Raw genomic sequence first — 18,555 nt, 5'->3', positions numbered from 1 at the left:
TGGTTGCGTGTACATTGACGATTTCCATGTTGAAACGTTTTTAAAACGCTTCACATAGCGAAGGACATTAAAGTGCCAGGACTGGCACTGTGTTGGCAACTAAAGATCGCAGCGAGCGATGACAAGCTCACAGGGTCAAATATGCCAATAGATCCACAGAGAGCAGCTGTCTCGCAACTCAATCTGAATATGCTCCGTCCCAAAGAGATTACATTTCACTCTTTCTCCTGATTTTAAAAAACGGAATCCTTGTGCAGTCCTCAACTGCACCGGCCCCGTGATTTCCACTCGTGGTGCAGTGACGTCAGGCTGTCCCAGCCACAGGGGCCCGGGTTACTCCACATCAGCACTCTTAGCCTTTCCTTACAAAATGAAACCTGCAGCCGTGCTTTTTTCTTTGCGGTTAGCAAATTGGTGGCCAAGGACATGTCGCTCCGAACCTCCGCTTATGGTTCGGGGCCAACTGCAGGCCTGGAAAAAAAATAGCAAGACTTGCATTTATATAGCGCCTTTCGTGGCCACCCGACGTCCCGAAGCGCTTTACAGCCAATGAAGTACTTTTTGAAGTGTAGTCACTGTTGTAATGTGGGAAACGCGGCAGCCAATTTGCGCACAGCAAACTCCCACAAAAAGCAAACGTCATAACGACCAGATAATCTGTTTTTGTAGTGATGTTGATTGAGGGTAAATATTGGCGAGGACACCGGGGAGGACTTCCCTGCTTGTCTTCAAAATAGTGCCAGGAGATCTTTTACGTCCACATGAGAGAGTAGACGGGGCCTCAGTTTAACGTTTCATTCGAATGGCGGCACCTCCGACAGTGCAGCACTCCCTCAGCACTGCACTGGGAGTGTCAGCCTGGATTAATGCGCTCAAGCTCCTGGAGCGGGACTTGAATCCACAACGTTCTGACTCAGAGGCAAGAGTGCTACCCACTGAGCCACTGGCTGACACGATGCACAACTGCACTGGATGATTACAGGTTTCATCCCTGGAAAGCTGATAGCAGCCCGGATGCACTGGAATCAGCCTCGGTGCCCCTGGACGGAGGAGCAGGGGACATGAAGCTCGGGTTCACATTCCTGATTGCTATCCAGTGGTGATGCTGGACGTTGGACCAGACCAGATTGTGATAGCACCCAGGGGCAATGCTCGCTGCCTTAGATGAGGGACTTCAGTGATGTGGAGACACCAGAGAAACTGGGGTTGTTCTCCTTAGAGCAGAGAACGTTAAGGGGACATTTAATAGAAGTGTTCAAAAATTATATGGAGTTTAGATCAAGTAGAGAGAGAGAAACTGTTTCCAGAAGGGTCGGTAAACAAAGGACACAGATTTAAGGTAATCGACAAAAGAACCAGAGATGAAGAGAACTTTTTTATGCAGCGAGTTATTCTGATCTGGAACGCGCTGCCTGAAAAAGGGCAGTGGAAACAGATTCAATAGTAACTTTCAAAAGGGGAATAGGCTAAATACTTGAAAAGGACAAATTTGCAGGGCTATGGGGAAAGAGCAGGGGGAGTGGGATGAATTGGATCGTTCTTTCAGAAGGGCTGGCACAGGCTCGATGGGCCGAATGGCATCTGTTTGTGCTGTAAGATTCTGTGGCTGGCATATGCAGAATGGCCACTTGAGAGTGAAGGAAGGCTGCTGGGACTATGCACTCTCACGAGAGTCAGGAGAGAGAGAGAGAGAAAAATAGGGAGAATAAATTCAACATCCAAAAACAATTATAATTAGGCTTGATGTGGCTGTTAGGTCCCGAGAATCTGTTATCAAAGTCTCGTAACCGACAGCAATCAATATTACTGCAATTTAAATCAGTCATCATTTGTAGCCCAGCAAGTTATCCCCACTTCTTATTCGACAGATATATCTCGAAGTGACGGGTATTTGGAATTCTCTGCCCCAAAGAGCTGTAGGTGCTGAATCATTGAGTATATTCAAGGCTGAGATAGATAAAGAAAGACTTGGATTTATACAGTGCCTTTCACGACCACCGGACATCTCAAAATGCTTTACAACCAATGAGGTACTTTTTGAAGTGTGGTCACTGTTGTAATGTAGGAAATGCAGCAGCCAATTTGTGTACAAGCAAGCTCCCACAAACAGCAATGTGATAATGACCAGATCATTTGTTTTTGTTATGTTGACTGAGGGACACAGGAGAGAACTCCCTTTCCCTTCTTCGAAACAGTGCCATGGGATCTTTGACGTCCACTTGAGGGGCAGACGGGACCTCGGTTTAACGTCGTATCTGAAAAACGCCACCTCCGACAGTGCAGCATTCCCTCAGCACTGCACTGGAGTGTCAGCCTAGATTTTTGTGCTCAAGCACCGAGATAAATGACCAGTTAATTTGTTTTAGTTGTGCTGGGGGATAAATATTGGCTAGGACAGCAGAGCGAACTCTCTTGCTCTTGTTCGAATAGTGCCCAAGGGATCCATTATGCCTACCTGAGCAGGGAGATGGACTGTTAGTTTCATATCTCATCGGAAATGAAATGGAAACCTCCACGTCCCACAAGCAAAGGGTTAATACATACTGTTCAACTAACCTGGACTGGCTCAGAGAACAAGTACTGAATATGCTGCAGTCATGAATAGGAATAAAACAATATGGAGCACTGGAATACTAAGTCAGTCAGTGGGCGAGGGTCCACTTAACCCATGAGCCCAACAACAGAGTCACCCAGTCCATGTTCCGCATTCATTTATTCTACCACTCTCTGTAGAACGCCAGTATGCAACAGTGCTTCTGTCTCCACGACAGTCTGCCCTCCTCTATGCTGCAGAGACATGGACTATGTACAGCAGGCACCTCAAAGCACTGGAGAAGTACCAATGATGTCTCCGCAAGATCCTGCAAATCCCCTGGGAAGACAGACGCACCAACGTCAGTGTTCTCGCTCAGGCCAACACCCCCAGCATCGAAGCATTGACCACGCTCGATCAGCTCCATTGGGTGGGCCGCATCGTCCACATGCCCGATACTAGACTCCCAAAACAAGCGCTCTACTCGGAGCTTCGACACAGCAAGCGAGCCCCAGGTGGGCAGAGGAAATCCTTCAAGGACACCCTCAAGACCTCCTTGAAAAAGTGCAACATCCCTGGCCCAAGATCACCCTAAGTGGAGCAGCAGCATCCGGGAAGGCACCGGACACCTCGAGTCTCTTCACCGGGAGCACGCGGAAGCCAAGCGCAAACAGCGGAAGGAGCGCACGACAACCCAAGCACCGCACCCAGCCGTCCCTCCAACCACCATCTGTCCCACCTGTGACAGAGACGGTCGGTCCCACATCAGACTCATCAGTCACCTGAGAACTCATATTAGTGTGGAAGCAAGTCAGCCTCGACTGAGGGACTGCCTAAGAAGAAGACAGTCGAGCCAGCTGGTGTGGGACTGACTCAGTGAGCAGCAAGAACTCACGATCAACCCTGCCCTTTGTTGGAAACCTTGGTAAAGGCCACAACAAATGGCGGGGTGGAAACCAAAAAGAAGTCAGGTACTAGACATTTAACAGCCACCAACAAGAGTGCATGGGTGAGGACAGGATTGGGTTAATCAGTGATTCCCCTGTGGTTGGATAGCCTGACAACACTCACTGCCTGGGATCACACACAATGAAGCATAATTCTTGGGCGAGTCACCCATGGATACCCTGGCTGGAGTGAGCTTCTTCAGTAGACAATGAAAGAAACTTGGAGAATAAATCTGGATGTCCCTTCCTTGCTCTCCCTTCCCCATTATCAATGTAGAAATATATTACATGAATGCAGCTACCCTGATCAAACAGAAGAGTGTTGAGGGGTGGTTCTGGGTAGTTAAATCATTGGTCTCATTCGCGGCGTAAGTAGCACAACTGCTGACCGCAGAGGCCAGAGTACAACCATCGCAGCTCTGCCTTCTGACCGCACAGACAATCTGGGTCTCCAGCAGGAGCCCGTCTTTCCCATGCTGACTGCAACCCAGCTCATTCCAATTGGGTTCTTCAACCGCTGCTCAGACCAGTGTGCAAAGTTAACCAAACAAAATACATTTCGAACTTCTCGTCTCCCAACAGAAGCCAGTGTCCTTCTGCGCAATAAGTGAAGAACATAGGAATATCAGCCATTCAGCCCCTCGAGCCTGTCTCTCCATTCATTCCATTCGATTAGGGCTCATCTGTAACTCAACTCCGTTTACCCACCTTTGTTCCATACCCCTCGATAACCTTGCATGGCAGGCAAGCTGCAGGCGGGCAGAAAAAACGCTTCAAGGACACCCTCAAAGCCTCCTTGAAAAAAATGTAACATCCCCACCAACTCTTGGGAATCCCTGGCCCAAGACCGCCCAAAAGTGGAGGAGAAGCATCCGAGAAGAGGCCGAACACCTCGAGTCTCTTCGTCGGGAGCATGTGGAAACCAAGTACAAACAGCGGAAGGAGCACATGACAAGCCAAGCAGCCCACCCACCCGTCCCTCCAACCACCATCTGCCCCACCTGTGACAGAGACTGTCGGTCCCACATCGGACTCATCAGTCACCTTAGAACACATTTTAATGAGGATGCAAGTCATCTTCGATTCGGGAGACTGCCCAAGAAGATGACCCAACAAAAATCTACTGATCTCGGTCTTGACAATTTTAATTGGTCCCCAGCATCCACAACTTTTTGGTGGAGAGAGTTCTAGATTTCCACAAACCTTTATGTGGAAAAAGTGCTTCCTGATTTCACTCCTAAATGGCCCGGCGCCAATTGTAAGATTGTATCTACGGGAATGCAATATATTTTACCTCCTCCCTTCCCACTATTAAAGGGCCTCAAACACACCTTCCAGGTGAAACTGCGATTTACTTATATTTATTTCAATTTAGTATACAGTATTCACTGCTCACGACGAAGTCTCCTCTACATTGGGGAGACAAAACGCAGGTTGGGTGACCGCTTTGCGGAAGACTTCCGTTCAGTCCGCAAGTGTGACCCTGAGCTTCCGGTCGCCTGTCACTTTAATTCTCCTCTCCACTCCCACTCTGACCTCGGCCTCCTACACTGTTCCAACAAAGCTCAACGCAAGCTCAATTGGACACTTTACAGCCTTCTGAACTCAACATTGAGTTCAATTTCAGACCACAACCTCTGCCCCCATTTTTTTTTCCCCAGAGGGCTGCTGTTGATGATTATGCTATTCCCATTACAGCTGCTCTAGACCCACCTTTTGTTTCTCTACTTGCCCCATTACCATCTCCTTTTGTCTTTCACCATCATCCCTTTTGTCATTCAATCTCTCCTGCCTTCCACCCTATCACACACCTTCCCTTTCGTTCTTTCCTCCCCTCCCCCTTTCCCTGCCTCTGTACTTGCTTAAAAATCTGTTACATCTCACATTTTCCAGTTCTAATGAAGGGCCATCGACCTGAAACGTTAACTGTGTTTCTCTCTCCACAGATGCTGCCTGGCCTGCTGAGTATTTCCAGCATTTTCACTTTTTATTCAAGGTTGTGTCTCCTTATTCTGGACCAGAGGAAATAGTTTCTCTGTATCTACCCTATCGAATCATCTCAATTAGATCACCCCTCAACCTTCTAAACTCAAGAGAACACCAACGATATTTATGCAACCTGTCCTCATAACTTAACCCTTTAAGACCGGGTATAACTCTGCTGAATCTGCATAACATCCCATCCAAGGCCAATATACCCTTCCTGAGGTGTGGTGCCACAGCTGAACGCAGTATTCCAAGTGGGGTCTAACCAATGCTCTGTAGAACTGTATCATCAAATCCTTCTTTTCTATTCCAATCCCCTTGGGATAAATATAAATCTTCCAATTTGTCTTTCTCTGATCCAAAGTGGATGACATCACACATTGAATGCCATCTGCATAGTTTTGCCCACGCACTTAGCCTGTCAATATCCCTTTGTAATTTGTTGCTCCCATCTACACAATTTACATTGCCTCTAAACTTAGTCTCAATTGCAACCTTGGATATACAACTCGCTCTATTTCTTCATCCAAATCATTAATATATGTACTGGAGGCGGTGTTGGATCTCGTCGATGATGCCTGCTCTTGTTGATAGGAGGCTCCCAAGATATGGGAAGTGATCCAATGTGTCCAAGGCCGCACCGTGGATCTTGATGACTGGGAGGGCAGTGCTATACGGTGAGGACAAGCAGGTGGAGGACCTTCGGCTGCCTGAGGAAAAGAGTGTTTGAAGACCAGGCCCTCAAAACTGCCACCAAGCTCATGGTCTACATGGTTGTAGTAATACCTGCCCTCCTATATGGCTCAGAGACATAGACCATGTACAGCAGACACCTCAAGTTACTGGAGAAATATCACCAACGATGTCTCCGCAAGATCCTACAAATCCTCTGGGAGGAGAGGAGCACCAACATCAGCGTCCTCATTCAGCCCAATAACCCCAGCATTGAAGCACTGACCACACTCGATCAGCTCCGCTGGCAGACCATATAGTTTGCATGCCAGACACGAGACTCCCAAAGTGAGTGCTCTACTCGGAGCTCCTTCACGGCAAATGAGCCAAAGGTGGGCAGCGGAAACACTACAAGGACACCCTCAAAGCCTCCCTGATAAATTGCGACATCCCCACTAACATCTGGGAGTCCCTGGCCCAAGACCGTCCTAAGTGGGAGAAGTGCATTCGGGAGGGCACTGAGCACCTCGAGTCTCATCCGGTACAGTAATCAAGTGAAGACAGCGGAAAGAGCGTGCGGCAAACCAGTCCCATTCACCCCGTCTTTCAATGACTATTTGTCCCACCTGTGAGTCTGTGGCTCTCGTATTGGACTGTTCAGCCACCAAAGAACTCACTCTAGGAGTGGAAGCAAGTCTTCCTCGATTCCGAGGGGCTGCCTATGACGATATGTGGTGAAAAGCTGAAGCTCCGGTACAGATCCCTGGGGAACACCACTTACCACAACCCACCAATCAGAGAATGTTCTCTTTATCCATACTCTTTATCTCCTAACTAATTACCAAAGAGTGCTTGACAGGGTAGATGCCAAGAGATTGTTTCCCTGTGGCTGGAGAGTCTAGAACTCGGGGTCATAGTCTCTGGATAAGGGGTTGGCCATTTAAGACTGAGATGAGGAGAAATTTCTTCACTCAGAGGGCTCTGAATCTTTGGAATTCTCTACCCCAGAGAATTGTGGATGCTCAACCATTGAGTATATTCAAGCTGAAGATCGATAGATATTTGGACTCTGGGGGGAGAATCAAGGGAGATGGGGGATCGGGCAGGAAAGTGGAGATGAGGTCGAAGAGCAGCCATGATCGTATTGAACAGCAGAACAGGCTCGAAGGGCCTAATAGCCTACTCCTATTTCTTATGTTATGTTTAATCCATATCACAAGGTTCCCTCCAATTCCTTGTGTTATAGAAACATAGAAACATAGCAAATAGGTGCAGGAGCAGGCCATTCAGCCCTTCTAGCCTGCACCGCCATTCAATGAGTTCATGGCTGAACATGAAACTTCAGTACCCCCTTCCTGCTTTCTCGCCATAACCCTTGATCCCCCGAGTAGTAAGGACTTCATATGATCTTGTGCGGAACCATCCACTATCAACGGCAGGCTGGGACCATAAAAGGAACGGCAAGTGGCGGCCATGGGCAGCATGGCGCCATGCCACTGCAAGGTACAGCACGAGCTGGTGCAGGAGGGCGACGGCATCACGGTCCAGGTCTCTGATTGGAGCGTGGGCAGGTACAGCAGGAGCGGCAAGGTCGGGGCGAAGGAACGGCAAGAGATTGTAGAGGGACGTGATCGGGGCAAAGCAGATCTCCAGTCGTCTTGGTTAATCCTTGACGCTGGACCAAGTCCTAGCTCTGTCAAGCCCGTGTGGTGGCTGGTGTGCAACGGCCACCACACGTTAAAAAAACCCAAGCACAGGCATCTTCCACCCTACACAATGTAGCTCAGGACCTGGAATATTAGGTCCTTCATTGAAATACCTGTGAACTCATCCTTTTTTGATGTGGAAGCAAGTCATCCCCGTTTCGAGGGACTGCATGATGAATGACCATCCCCAATCCAGCATGCTCGTGACATCCTTAAAAAATTCAGCTAGGTCAGTCAGACACAGCCAGCCCTTCACAAATCCATTCTTTGATCATCACAAAGGATGATTGCAGCCTTAAACTAGGGTGGCAGAAAATGACTCACAACCAGCCCACTCCTGAACATTTCTGTTCAGTTATTTTAAATGTAACGTACTATCTTATTGATTTTATTATTTGGCACTAATCATCTGCGCACAATGCATTTACATTCCCATTATTGTGCAATCAAGACCATTATACTGAAACCCTTGGAGATTCATTTCAGGTCCTCGTGAGTAACAGATGTTCTCTTGCACTTTCTCCTACATCCCAATCGAATTTTAATCACGCAAATGAACATTTAGCTCCCCTCCGCTGCTCAAACTCGTTGTACTATTTGGGGAAACCCTGCAACATTTTACAATCAGACAAGCTTACACCACTGAAGGAGACCACTCGGCCCATCATGCCTCCATGCCAGAACAAGCCAAATCTAATCCCGCTGCCTCGCTCTCTGCATATCGCCTTCCATCTTTCTCAACTTCAATTTTCCCTTAACAAGATGTAATGTTCTCTGCCCCAACCATTCCCTGTGGCCAAGCAATCCGCCCTCCAACAACTCACCACGTGAAGACCTTTCTCCTAACCTCGCTCCTCACTCTCGGTGACAATTAAAGATAGATGACTCTCCATCCAGATGAAATAGTCTTTCCCCATTCACCACTGAAACCCTTCATAATTCAAAAACAGAATTAAATCTCCTCTTAGCCTTTCCTGCTTCAGCGGTCCCAGTATCTCAAGTCTCTCCTTGTAACTATCATTTCCCCTCCTTGGCATCATCCTGATGCATGTACATGGTCTGCTCTCAATGGCTTTAGTGTCCTTTCATAGAATCAGAGAATCATAGAAATTTACAGCACGGAGGGAGGCCATTTCGGCCCATCGTGTCCACGCTGGCCAACAAGAGGCTATCCAGCCAATTCCACTTTCTGCTCTCGGTCCGTAACCCTGTAGGTTACGGCACTCCAAGTGCACATCTAATTACGTTTTAAGTATGGTGAGGGTTTCTGCCTCTACCACACTTTCAGGCAGTGAGTTCCAGACTCCCACAACCCTGTGTGTGAAGAAATTTCCCCTCAAATCCTCTCTAAACCTTCTACCAATTACTTTAAATGTACGCCCCCTGCTTGTTGACCCCTCTACTAAGAGAAATAGGCCCTTTCTATCCACTATATCCAGGCCCTTCATAATTTTATACACCTCAATGAGGTCTCCCCTCAGCCTCCTCTGTTCCAAGGAAAACAAACCCAGCCTATCCAATCTGTCCTCATAGCTAAGATTCTCCACTCCCGGCAACATCCTGTAAATCTCCTCTGTACCCTCTCCAGTGCAATCACGTCCTTCCTGTAATGTGGTGACCAGAACTGCATGCAGTACTCCAGCTGTGGCCTAACCAGTGTTTTGTACAGTTCAAGCATAACCCCCCCCCCCCCCCCACCACCCCGTTCTTATATTCCATGCCTCGGCTAATAAAGCAAGCATTCCGTATGCCTTCTTAACCACCTTATCGCCCTGGCCTGCTACTTTCAGGGATCTGTAGACATGCACTCCCAGGTCCCTTTGTTCCTCTACACTGCTCAAGGTCCTACCATTTAATGTGTATTCCTTTTCCTTATTAGCCATCCCCAAATGCATTACCTCACACTTCTCTGGATTAAATTCCATTTGCCACTGCTCTGCCCACCTGACCAGTTGATTGATATCTTCCTTCTTCATTATCAACCACACGGCCTATTTTGGTATCATCTGCAAACTTCTTAATCATACTCGCTATATTCAAGTCTAGATCATTGATGTGATTCTATAAATGTGACATCCAAAACTGCACACAGTGCTCTAACAAGGGCCTGATTTTGAAGTTAACATCCTTCTTCACCAACCCCCCTTCTGTCTCCTCGCATAAAAAAAAATCAATAATTTTATTATGAAAAAAGGAAAACCATGAACTCCATCTAATAACCCATGCCAGTTAGTGTTAATCTCCCTCAGCGTTCTCCCATTGATAATAATGAATAACTACAGCTGAACCATACTGCACAGAAGGAGGCCATTCGAATCATGCATGAGCTATGTTTCTATAGCAGTGGTGGAGATGTGTGGGTGTGGGGGCGGGGGGCAGGGGGCGCAGGTGCCAGGAGGAGGGGGTTTGCAGAGACAGAATTGACACCAGCTTTGTACCCGGAGTAGTGAGGAGTCAGTAAGAACACTAACCTCCGACTATAGAAGAATATATAAAACCAACCCAGACTTTCAAAATTATGAACATATTTGTAAACGTATGCCTCGAAACGAATGAAAAAGTCTACAATCTAGTACAGATACCTAGCACTCAGTAATCAAAGGATATTCTCAGGATGGAGGTCCAAAGGAAGGAATCCCACTGCACATCCATCTATTTAAACAATTTGTCTAAAATTTACTTTCTTCCTCAGCAATTTTCTCCCCTCCTGGGTGAGACTTTTATGGGCTCTTATGACCTCCTCAACCTCACTTGTGCATAAATTATAGAACGAGCTATCAAGTCACCTAATAGAAGGTGGGGGGGGGCGGACACATCCCCAACTTATTCATTTATACGTGAAACTAAAATGTAACTGGTTGTGTGATCATCAGCTCCAACAACACTCCAGAAGTTTATCATCCAGGACAAAGCAGCCCGCTTGATTGGCCCCCCATCCACCACCGTAAACATTCACTCCCTCCACCACCGGAGCACCGTGGCTGCAGTGTATACCATCTACACGATGCACTGCAGCAACTCGCCGAGGCTTCTTCGACAGCACCTCCCAAACCCGCGACCTCCAGCACCTAGAAGGACAAGGGCAACAGGCGCATGGGAACACCACCACCTGCAAGTTCCCCTCCAAGTCACACACCATCCTGACTTAGAAATATATCGGCTGTTCCTTCATCGTCGCTGGGCCAAAATCCTGGAACTCGCTCCCTAACAGCACAGTGGGAGCACCTTCACCACACGGACTGCAGCGGTTCAAGGTGGCTCACTACCACCTTCTCAAGGGCAATTAGGGATGGGCAATAAATGCCAGCTTTGCCAGCGATGCCCACATTCCTTGAACAAATAAATAACCACTGATATTGTACCTAAACCCATAGCTAGGTTCTTCATTCAGTGAGTGGCGAGAATGTGAAACTTGCTCGCAAATGGAGTAGTTGAGGCAAATAGCATAGATACATTTAAGTAGAAGTTAATAAATACAAAATAGGATTATAAGGATATGTTGATAGAGAGAGATGAAGAGAGGTGGGAGGAGGCTCGTGTGGAGCACAAACATCGGCACGGAGCAGTTGGGGCTGAATGGCCTGCTTCTGTGCTGTACATTCTTTTTAAATCACATAATTCACTCACTCCCCAAAATATATTTGAAGTTGGATATATGATATCAGAGGAAGTGAGTTATAAGGACACGGTTAGCCACACATCATTCTAGATGGGTGTAAGCATCCAACCCCAAACTAACCATTTCACCATCAACTCTGGTGATAAACTGGTCCGTGCCCAAATGCTGGAGCAAATCAACTCTGCCACACCGAGACCGAGGCGCTCGAGGGCCTCGCCAGGACACAAGCAGCACCGCAACGGGGGCATCAGTCCCACCCCAGTCACCAAGGGGACCGACTTCGGCTGGCAGGGTCAGCAACTGGTGGTGATTCTGGGGGTGGGTAGAAGGAAGATCATCAGTTGGGGGAGGGACAAGGAAGAGGAGATCGGGGGGGTGGAGGGAGAAGGTAGGTGATCAGTTGGGGGGGGGGGGGTGGAGGGAATGCAGGCAAAGTGACCAGACGCAGCCCGCTGTGTCAACGTGGATCTGGGAGGAGCTTTCCTGCTCTTCCTGGCCCCACATTCAGATAAGTCTTTTTTTTTAAACTTGCTGTTTTGGAGGCAGTCTCCAGCAGGTCACGTTAACAACCGCTGGTTTGGCTGCTTTTAGGCTCGAGAAATCGAATATTGGAAGTAGGCCCAAAACAGGCCTGAGGCCCTGGATTTATGTAAGAAACACGGTCAGCGCTGGTTTCAGGCGTGTGCCTTGAGGACTCCCGAACCAATTTGGCACACGGCACGCCATGGCGGTGGAATGTGCGGGTGCACGCCATATTGGGCCCTCCGCCGCCCCGTTTGCACCCAAAAAACAAGCACAGTGCGATGCTTAATTGACAACCATTAATGGCACTGGGCCACAAGTGCACACATACATTGTTGATTGATCAGGCAGCCAGTCATGAAACTTCCCCCACACACCACTTAGTATAGTTTCAGCTCCATTACCAGCTTTCAGAAAAGTCAGACACCAATAAGACATGCATCTGGAAGCATCGATGGACAAGATCTCGCACCAACAACGTCCAATTCACTTTTTCTGACCCTGTCGTTGATGGGCCTTGAATGACTTTTTTGTCAAGGAAATTAGATTGAGTACAACTTTTAAGAGCAGATTTTTTTACAAAACCAACGTGGGACTTGGGGACGATCTGCTACAGGCCGATGATCAACCTCCCGAGAACTTCAGGTAGACATCTACTTTCCAACACCCTGCCCCACTCCAGGTCCCTTCCCTAGCGGTGACCAGAGAGGGTTTGTAGACTTCCAACCCTCCTGGTGCAGAGAGTTTCTCTCTCTAAATCATCCCTCCCCTCCCATCACTTGATGTACGAATATAACTCAAGACACAGAAAATCACTTTTCCAACCAGAAGCGTTGGCGTGACTCAGACAAGAACAAGGAGGAAGCCAAGAAAAGCGGGAGAAGACAAGGAGAGAGCGAGCGAGCGAGAGGGGGCGAGACTGGGAGATGCATTTGGTCATTATATGTGTTCCACGTGTGCAATGCAGCAACTGAGACAGGACAAACCAGATGGGCTCAGCAATTTAAAAAAAAAACAGCGATACGAGACGGGTTAACTCCCCAAAACCGTGCACAATAAGTCTTAAATAATCCCACTGTCAATGTAGGGAGAGTTCAGCAAATGAAGGGCGGTGGGTGCGGTTCTATTCAATGAGCCGCCTTATTTGTTAAATCATGCTATACATTAAACACCATTTCTGTTGCTCAGTTTATTCCAATCCGGTTATACAAGTGTCCTGTTGACGAGAAACTCGCGTTTCATTGCAAATAAATCCCAATTATTTGCACCAATACATTATTAATCTTCATCATCAAATGCATTTAGCCATGACCCTGATCTTGAAAAATACCTTCAAAGACAGAGAGAGAGTAGAGTGTTGAGTGGTCCTGTTTCACGAAATCTGCTGTCTTTGAGAGTAAGATTATCACACTCTCTCTCTCTGTCTGTCTGTCTGTGTGTGTGTCTCTCTCTCTCTCTCTCAATACTGCAGTGAACTGACCACGGAGCCTCCAATTCACCGATTCACAGCACTCGGTACTAAGTCAGTGCTGTACTGCAGTCTCCTCCTCCCTGGATTAACCCCCCCTCTCTCCTCTCTCTCTCTCTTAAATAATACAAGAGCAGGAACATTCCAGAAATTACACATCTCCCCAAATTTTTTTTAAAAAACCTTACCTTTGCTGTCCATTTGGGTCGTGTCAAATCTCCGGCCAGCCTCGAAGGGGGGAGAGAGAGAGAAGGGAGGGGGTGCAGGGGGGAGATGTTTTTATTATCGTGCAGCTTCCACGTCTCTGCCCTGACTGGGATCCACTGATGCACCGGCTGGAAGCTAACAGCGAGCGCCAGTTAAAGGGACTGAGTGTGTGTGTTTGTGAAAGGTTTGCAGCAGGCTTGGGTTATGCACACACTGAGATGGGCTGGGTACATAGACCGCCCCTTCCAAAAATGCACCGTGACGTCGACTCACACAGCACCGGCCTGAAGGTGATATTATTGGCCACTAAACAAATCCAATTATTGATTTGGAAACTTCCATGAAAATTTTATGTTATACTCCCTCCCCCCCCCCCCCCGCCTCTCACTACACTTCTTCTTAGGCAGTCCCCCGGAGTCGAGGATGACTTGCTTCCACATTAATATGAGTTCTCAGGTGACTGATGAGACCAATGCGGGGACCGACAGTCTCTGCCACAGGTGGGGCAGACGGTCGTCAGAGGGACGGGTCGGTGGTGAGGTGCTTGGGTTGTCGTGCGCTCCTTCCACTTGGTTTGTATTTGGCCTCCGCGTGTTCCCGGCAAAGAGACTCGAGGTGTTTGGCACCTTCCCGGATGCTCCTTTTCCACCTTGAGCCGTCTTGGGCCAGAGATTCCCAAGAGTCAGTGGGAAATGTTACAATTTTTCAAAGAGGCTTTGAGGGCGTCCTTCAAGCATTTTCTCTGCCGTCCTGGGACTCGCCTGCCGTGACATAGCTCGGTGTAGAGAGCTTGTTTCGGGAGTCTAGTATCAGGCATGCGGACGATGTGGCTCGTCCGTCGGAGCTGATCACGCATGGTCAATGCCTCGATGGGGATGTTGGCCTGAGAGAGAGCACTGGCATTGGTGCGCCTATCCTGCCAATGGATTTGCAGCGGCAGCGTTGGTGGTACTTCTCCAGTGCTTTGAGTTGCCTGCTGTCCGTTGTCCATCTCTGAAGCATATAGGAGGGCGGGTATCGCTGCTGCTCTGTAGACCATGAGCTTGGTGCCAGGTTGGAGATCTTGGTCTTCAAACACTCTTTTCCTCAGTGGCCGAAAGCTGCACTGGCATCGTCATCGATGTCTGCCCTCGCTGACAGAAATCTCCCAAGGTATGGAAAGTGGTCCACGCTGACCTAGGTCTCATCATAGATCTTGAATATCAGGGGGACAGTATGGTGTGGCAGGGGCAGGTTGGTGGAGGACTGATGTTTAGTGTAAGGCCCAGTCTCTCATATGCTTCAGTGAAGGTGTCAACGATGGTTTGGAGTTCGGCCTCCGAGTGTGCACAAACGCAAGTGTCATCTGCATTCTCACTGCACACCAGTTTGGAGAGAGCCTATTTTGGAAGGGGACAGTTTGGAGAGGGAATGTGCAAAGTTATCTACCCATTCAAAACTAAAGCCTGCCAGGGTTATAATTGTGCCACTAACCAAAGCTCATTAACACATTAAACTGATCAAAGTCACTTATCCATATAGGACAAGAGAAGTACTTGGTCCCTTGCTCTTTGTAGTATATGTTAATAATTTAAACATAAATGTAAGAAATTTGCAGATGGTACAAAAATTGGCCATGTGGTTGACTGCACACAGGAAAGCTTTAGACTGCAGGAAGCTCAATGGACTGGTGAGTTGGGCAGAAAAGTGGTAATGGAATTCAATCTCGACAAGTGTCATTTGGGGAGGGGCAACAAGGCAAGGGAATACACATTAAATGGGAGGATACTGAGTGATGTGGAGGAACAAAGGGATCATTGAATCATAGAAATTTACAGCAGGGAAGGAGGCCATTTCAGCCCATCGTGTCCACGCTGGCCGACCAAGAGCTATCTAGCCTAATTCCACTTTCCAGCTCTTGAGCCGGAGCCCTGTAGATTACGGCACTTCAAGTGCACATCCAAGTACTTTTAAATGTGGTGAGGGTTTCTGCCTCTACCACCCTTTCAGGCAGTGAGTTCCAGACCCCCACCATCCTCTGGGTGAAGAAATTTCCCCTCATATCTCCTCTAAACCTCCCCCCAATTACGTTAAATCTATGTCCCCTGGTTGTTGACCCCTCTGCCAAGGGAAACAGGTCCTTCCTATCCATTCTATCCAAGCCCCTCATAATTTTATACATCTCAATCAAGTCTCCCCTCAGCCTTCTGTGTTCCAAAGAAAACAGACCCAGCATCTCCAATCTTTCCTCATAGCTAAAATTCTCCAGTCCAGGCAACATTCTTGTAAATCTCCTCTGCACCCTTTCCTGTGCAATCACATCTGTCCTGTAATGTGGTGACCACTCTTTTGAGGAGTACAAATAAACATTAGATCGAGTGCCCCCCGATCTGGGGGACACTCCAGACACTTATAACTGCCCTCTTTTTTTTTAATGTGGTGACCAGAACTGCACACAGTACTCCAGCTGCAGCCTAACCAGTGTTTTATACAATTCAAGCATAACCTCCTTGCACTTGTATTCCATGCCTTGATTAATAAAGGCGAATATTCCATATGACTTCTAATCACTTTATCTACCTGGCCGGCTACCTTCAGGGATCTGTGGACCTACACTCCCAGGTCCCTTTGTTTCTCTACACTTTTCAGTGTCGTACCACTTAATGTGTATTCCCTTGCCTTGTTAGACCTCCCCAAATGCATTGCCTCACAATTATCTGGATTGAATTCCATTTGCCACTGTTTTACCCACCTGACCAGAACATTGATAACTTCCTGCAGTCCGCAGCTTTCTTCTTCATTATCAACCACACAGCCGATTTTAGTTTCAATGCAAACTTCTGAACCATGCCCCCAACATTCAAGTCCAATTGATTGATATATACCACAAAAACAAGGGACCCAGCACTGATCCCTGCGGAACCCCACTGGATACAACCTTCCAGTCACAAAAACAGCCATCAGCCATTACCCTTTGCTTCCTGCCTCTGAGCCATTTTGGATCCAACTTGCCTCTTTGCCCTGGATCCCATGCGCTTTTACTATCGTGACCAGTCTACCATGTAGGACCTTATCAAAAGCTTTAATAAAATCATAATACACTACATCATATGCACTGCCCTCATCTACCCTCCTGGTTACCTCCTCGAGAAATTCCCTTAACAAATCCACTTTGACCATCCTTGATCAATCCATGATCAATCCATGTCTTTCCAAATGAAGATTTATCCTATCCCTCAGGATTTTTTCCAATACTTTTCCCACCATTGAGGTTAGGCTGACCGACCTGTAATTACTCGGTCTTGGAGTGTATGTCCACAGATCCTCAAAGGTAGCAGAACAGGTCGATAAGGTAGTTAAAAAGGGCATACGGAATGCTTTCCTTTATTAGCCAAGGCATAGAATATAAGAGCAGGGAAGTTATGCTAGAACCGTATACAACACAGCTAGAGTACTGCGTGCAGTTCTGGTCACCACATTACAGGAAAGATGTGATTGCACTAGAGAGGATACAGAGGAGATTTCTGAGGATGTTGCCTGGACTGGGAAATTTTAGCTATGAGGAAGGATCAGATAGGCTGGGATTGTTTTCCTTGGAAAAGCGGAGGCTGAGGGGCGATTTAATTGAGGCGTATATAATTATGAGGGGCCGAGATAGAATAGATAGGAAAGACCTATTTCCCTTCGCAGAGGGGTCAATAACCAGGGGGCATAGATTTTAAGTATTTGGTAGAAGGATTAGAGGGGAGTTGAGAAGAACCTTTTTCACCCAGAGGGTGGTGGGGGTCTGGGACTCACTGCCTGAAAGGGTGGTAGAGGCAGAAATCCTCATTGAATTTAAACATACTTGGATGTGCACTTCAAGTTCCGTAACCTACAAGGCTACGGACCAAGAGCTGGAAAGTGGGATTAGATTGGGTAGCTCTTTTTTGGCTGGCACAGACACAATGGGCCGAATGGCCTCCTTCTGTAAATTTCTATGATTCTATAACTTGCAAAGCCTATCCAAGTGATCTCCAGCCATACTTTTTGCACACTTCCTCCAATTTTCTAACCCTGGATCATTACATGTTCCCATCTCCCCCTAGTCCACCACTATGAGAGGTTGAACTTTGTCATAACATCTCTGCCCTCTGGAATTCTCTCCCAAAGCCACTTTGCTTCATTGCCTCCCTCCTGACCTTCCAAGACCTCCTAAAAACTCGCCTCCGACTACACTTTTAGTCTTTCTCCTCCCCCTAAATTTTCCTGTGTCCTGGGCCAATATTTATCCTTCAACCAACATCACTAAAAAAACAGATGATCTAGTCACTATTGTGGGAGCTTGCTGTGCGCAAGTTGGCTGCCATGTTTCCCTAAATTACAACAGTGACTGCACTTTAAAAGTACTTTATTGGTTGTAGAGCGATTTGGGGGATGTCCTGGGGTCATGGTAAACGCTATAGAAATGCAAGTCTTTCAATTTTTATTATAAGAACATAAGAACATAGGAAATAGGAGCAGGAGTAGGCCATATGGCCCCTCGAGCCTGCTCCACCATTTAATACAATCATGGCTGATCTGATCATGGACTCAGGTCTACTTCCCTGCCTGCTCCCCATAACCCCTTATTCCCTTATCGGTTAAGAAACTCCATCTCTGTCTTAAATTTATTCAATGACCCAGCTTCCACAGCTCTCTGAGGCAGTGAGTTCCACAGATTTACAACCCTTTGAGAGAAGAAATTCCTCCTCATCTCAATTTTAAATGGATGGCTCCTTATTATAAGATTATGCCCCCTAGTTCTAGTCTCCCCTATCAATGCAAACATCCTCTCTGCATTCACCTTGTCAAGCCCCCTCATAATTTTATAAATTTCGATAAGATCACCTCTCATTCTTCTGAATTCCAATGAGTAGAGGCCCAACCTACTCACA

General features: G+C 47.5%; 1 protein-coding gene across 1 annotated transcript in view; it reads right to left on the bottom strand.

Annotated features, from left to right (window-relative positions):
- Nucleotides 1-13,865, bottom strand: part of fgf12a (fibroblast growth factor 12a) — a 394,920-nt gene extending 381,055 nt beyond the window's left edge. The window contains exon 1 of the mRNA XM_070882448.1: nucleotides 13,642-13,865. Within this exon, the coding sequence (XP_070738549.1) occupies nucleotides 13,642-13,654 (13 nt within the window). The 5' untranslated portion in view covers nucleotides 13,655-13,865. The remainder of the gene's footprint in view (nucleotides 1-13,641) is intronic.
- Nucleotides 13,866-18,555: the final 4,690 nt, after the last annotated feature.

This window comes from Pristiophorus japonicus, chromosome 6 (assembly GCF_044704955.1).
Source record: "Pristiophorus japonicus isolate sPriJap1 chromosome 6, sPriJap1.hap1, whole genome shotgun sequence".
Lineage (NCBI taxonomy): Eukaryota > Metazoa > Chordata > Chondrichthyes > Pristiophoridae > Pristiophorus > Pristiophorus japonicus.
The sequence above is the reverse complement of the archived record's forward strand: the minus strand, read 5'-3'. Positions and strand labels throughout refer to the sequence as shown.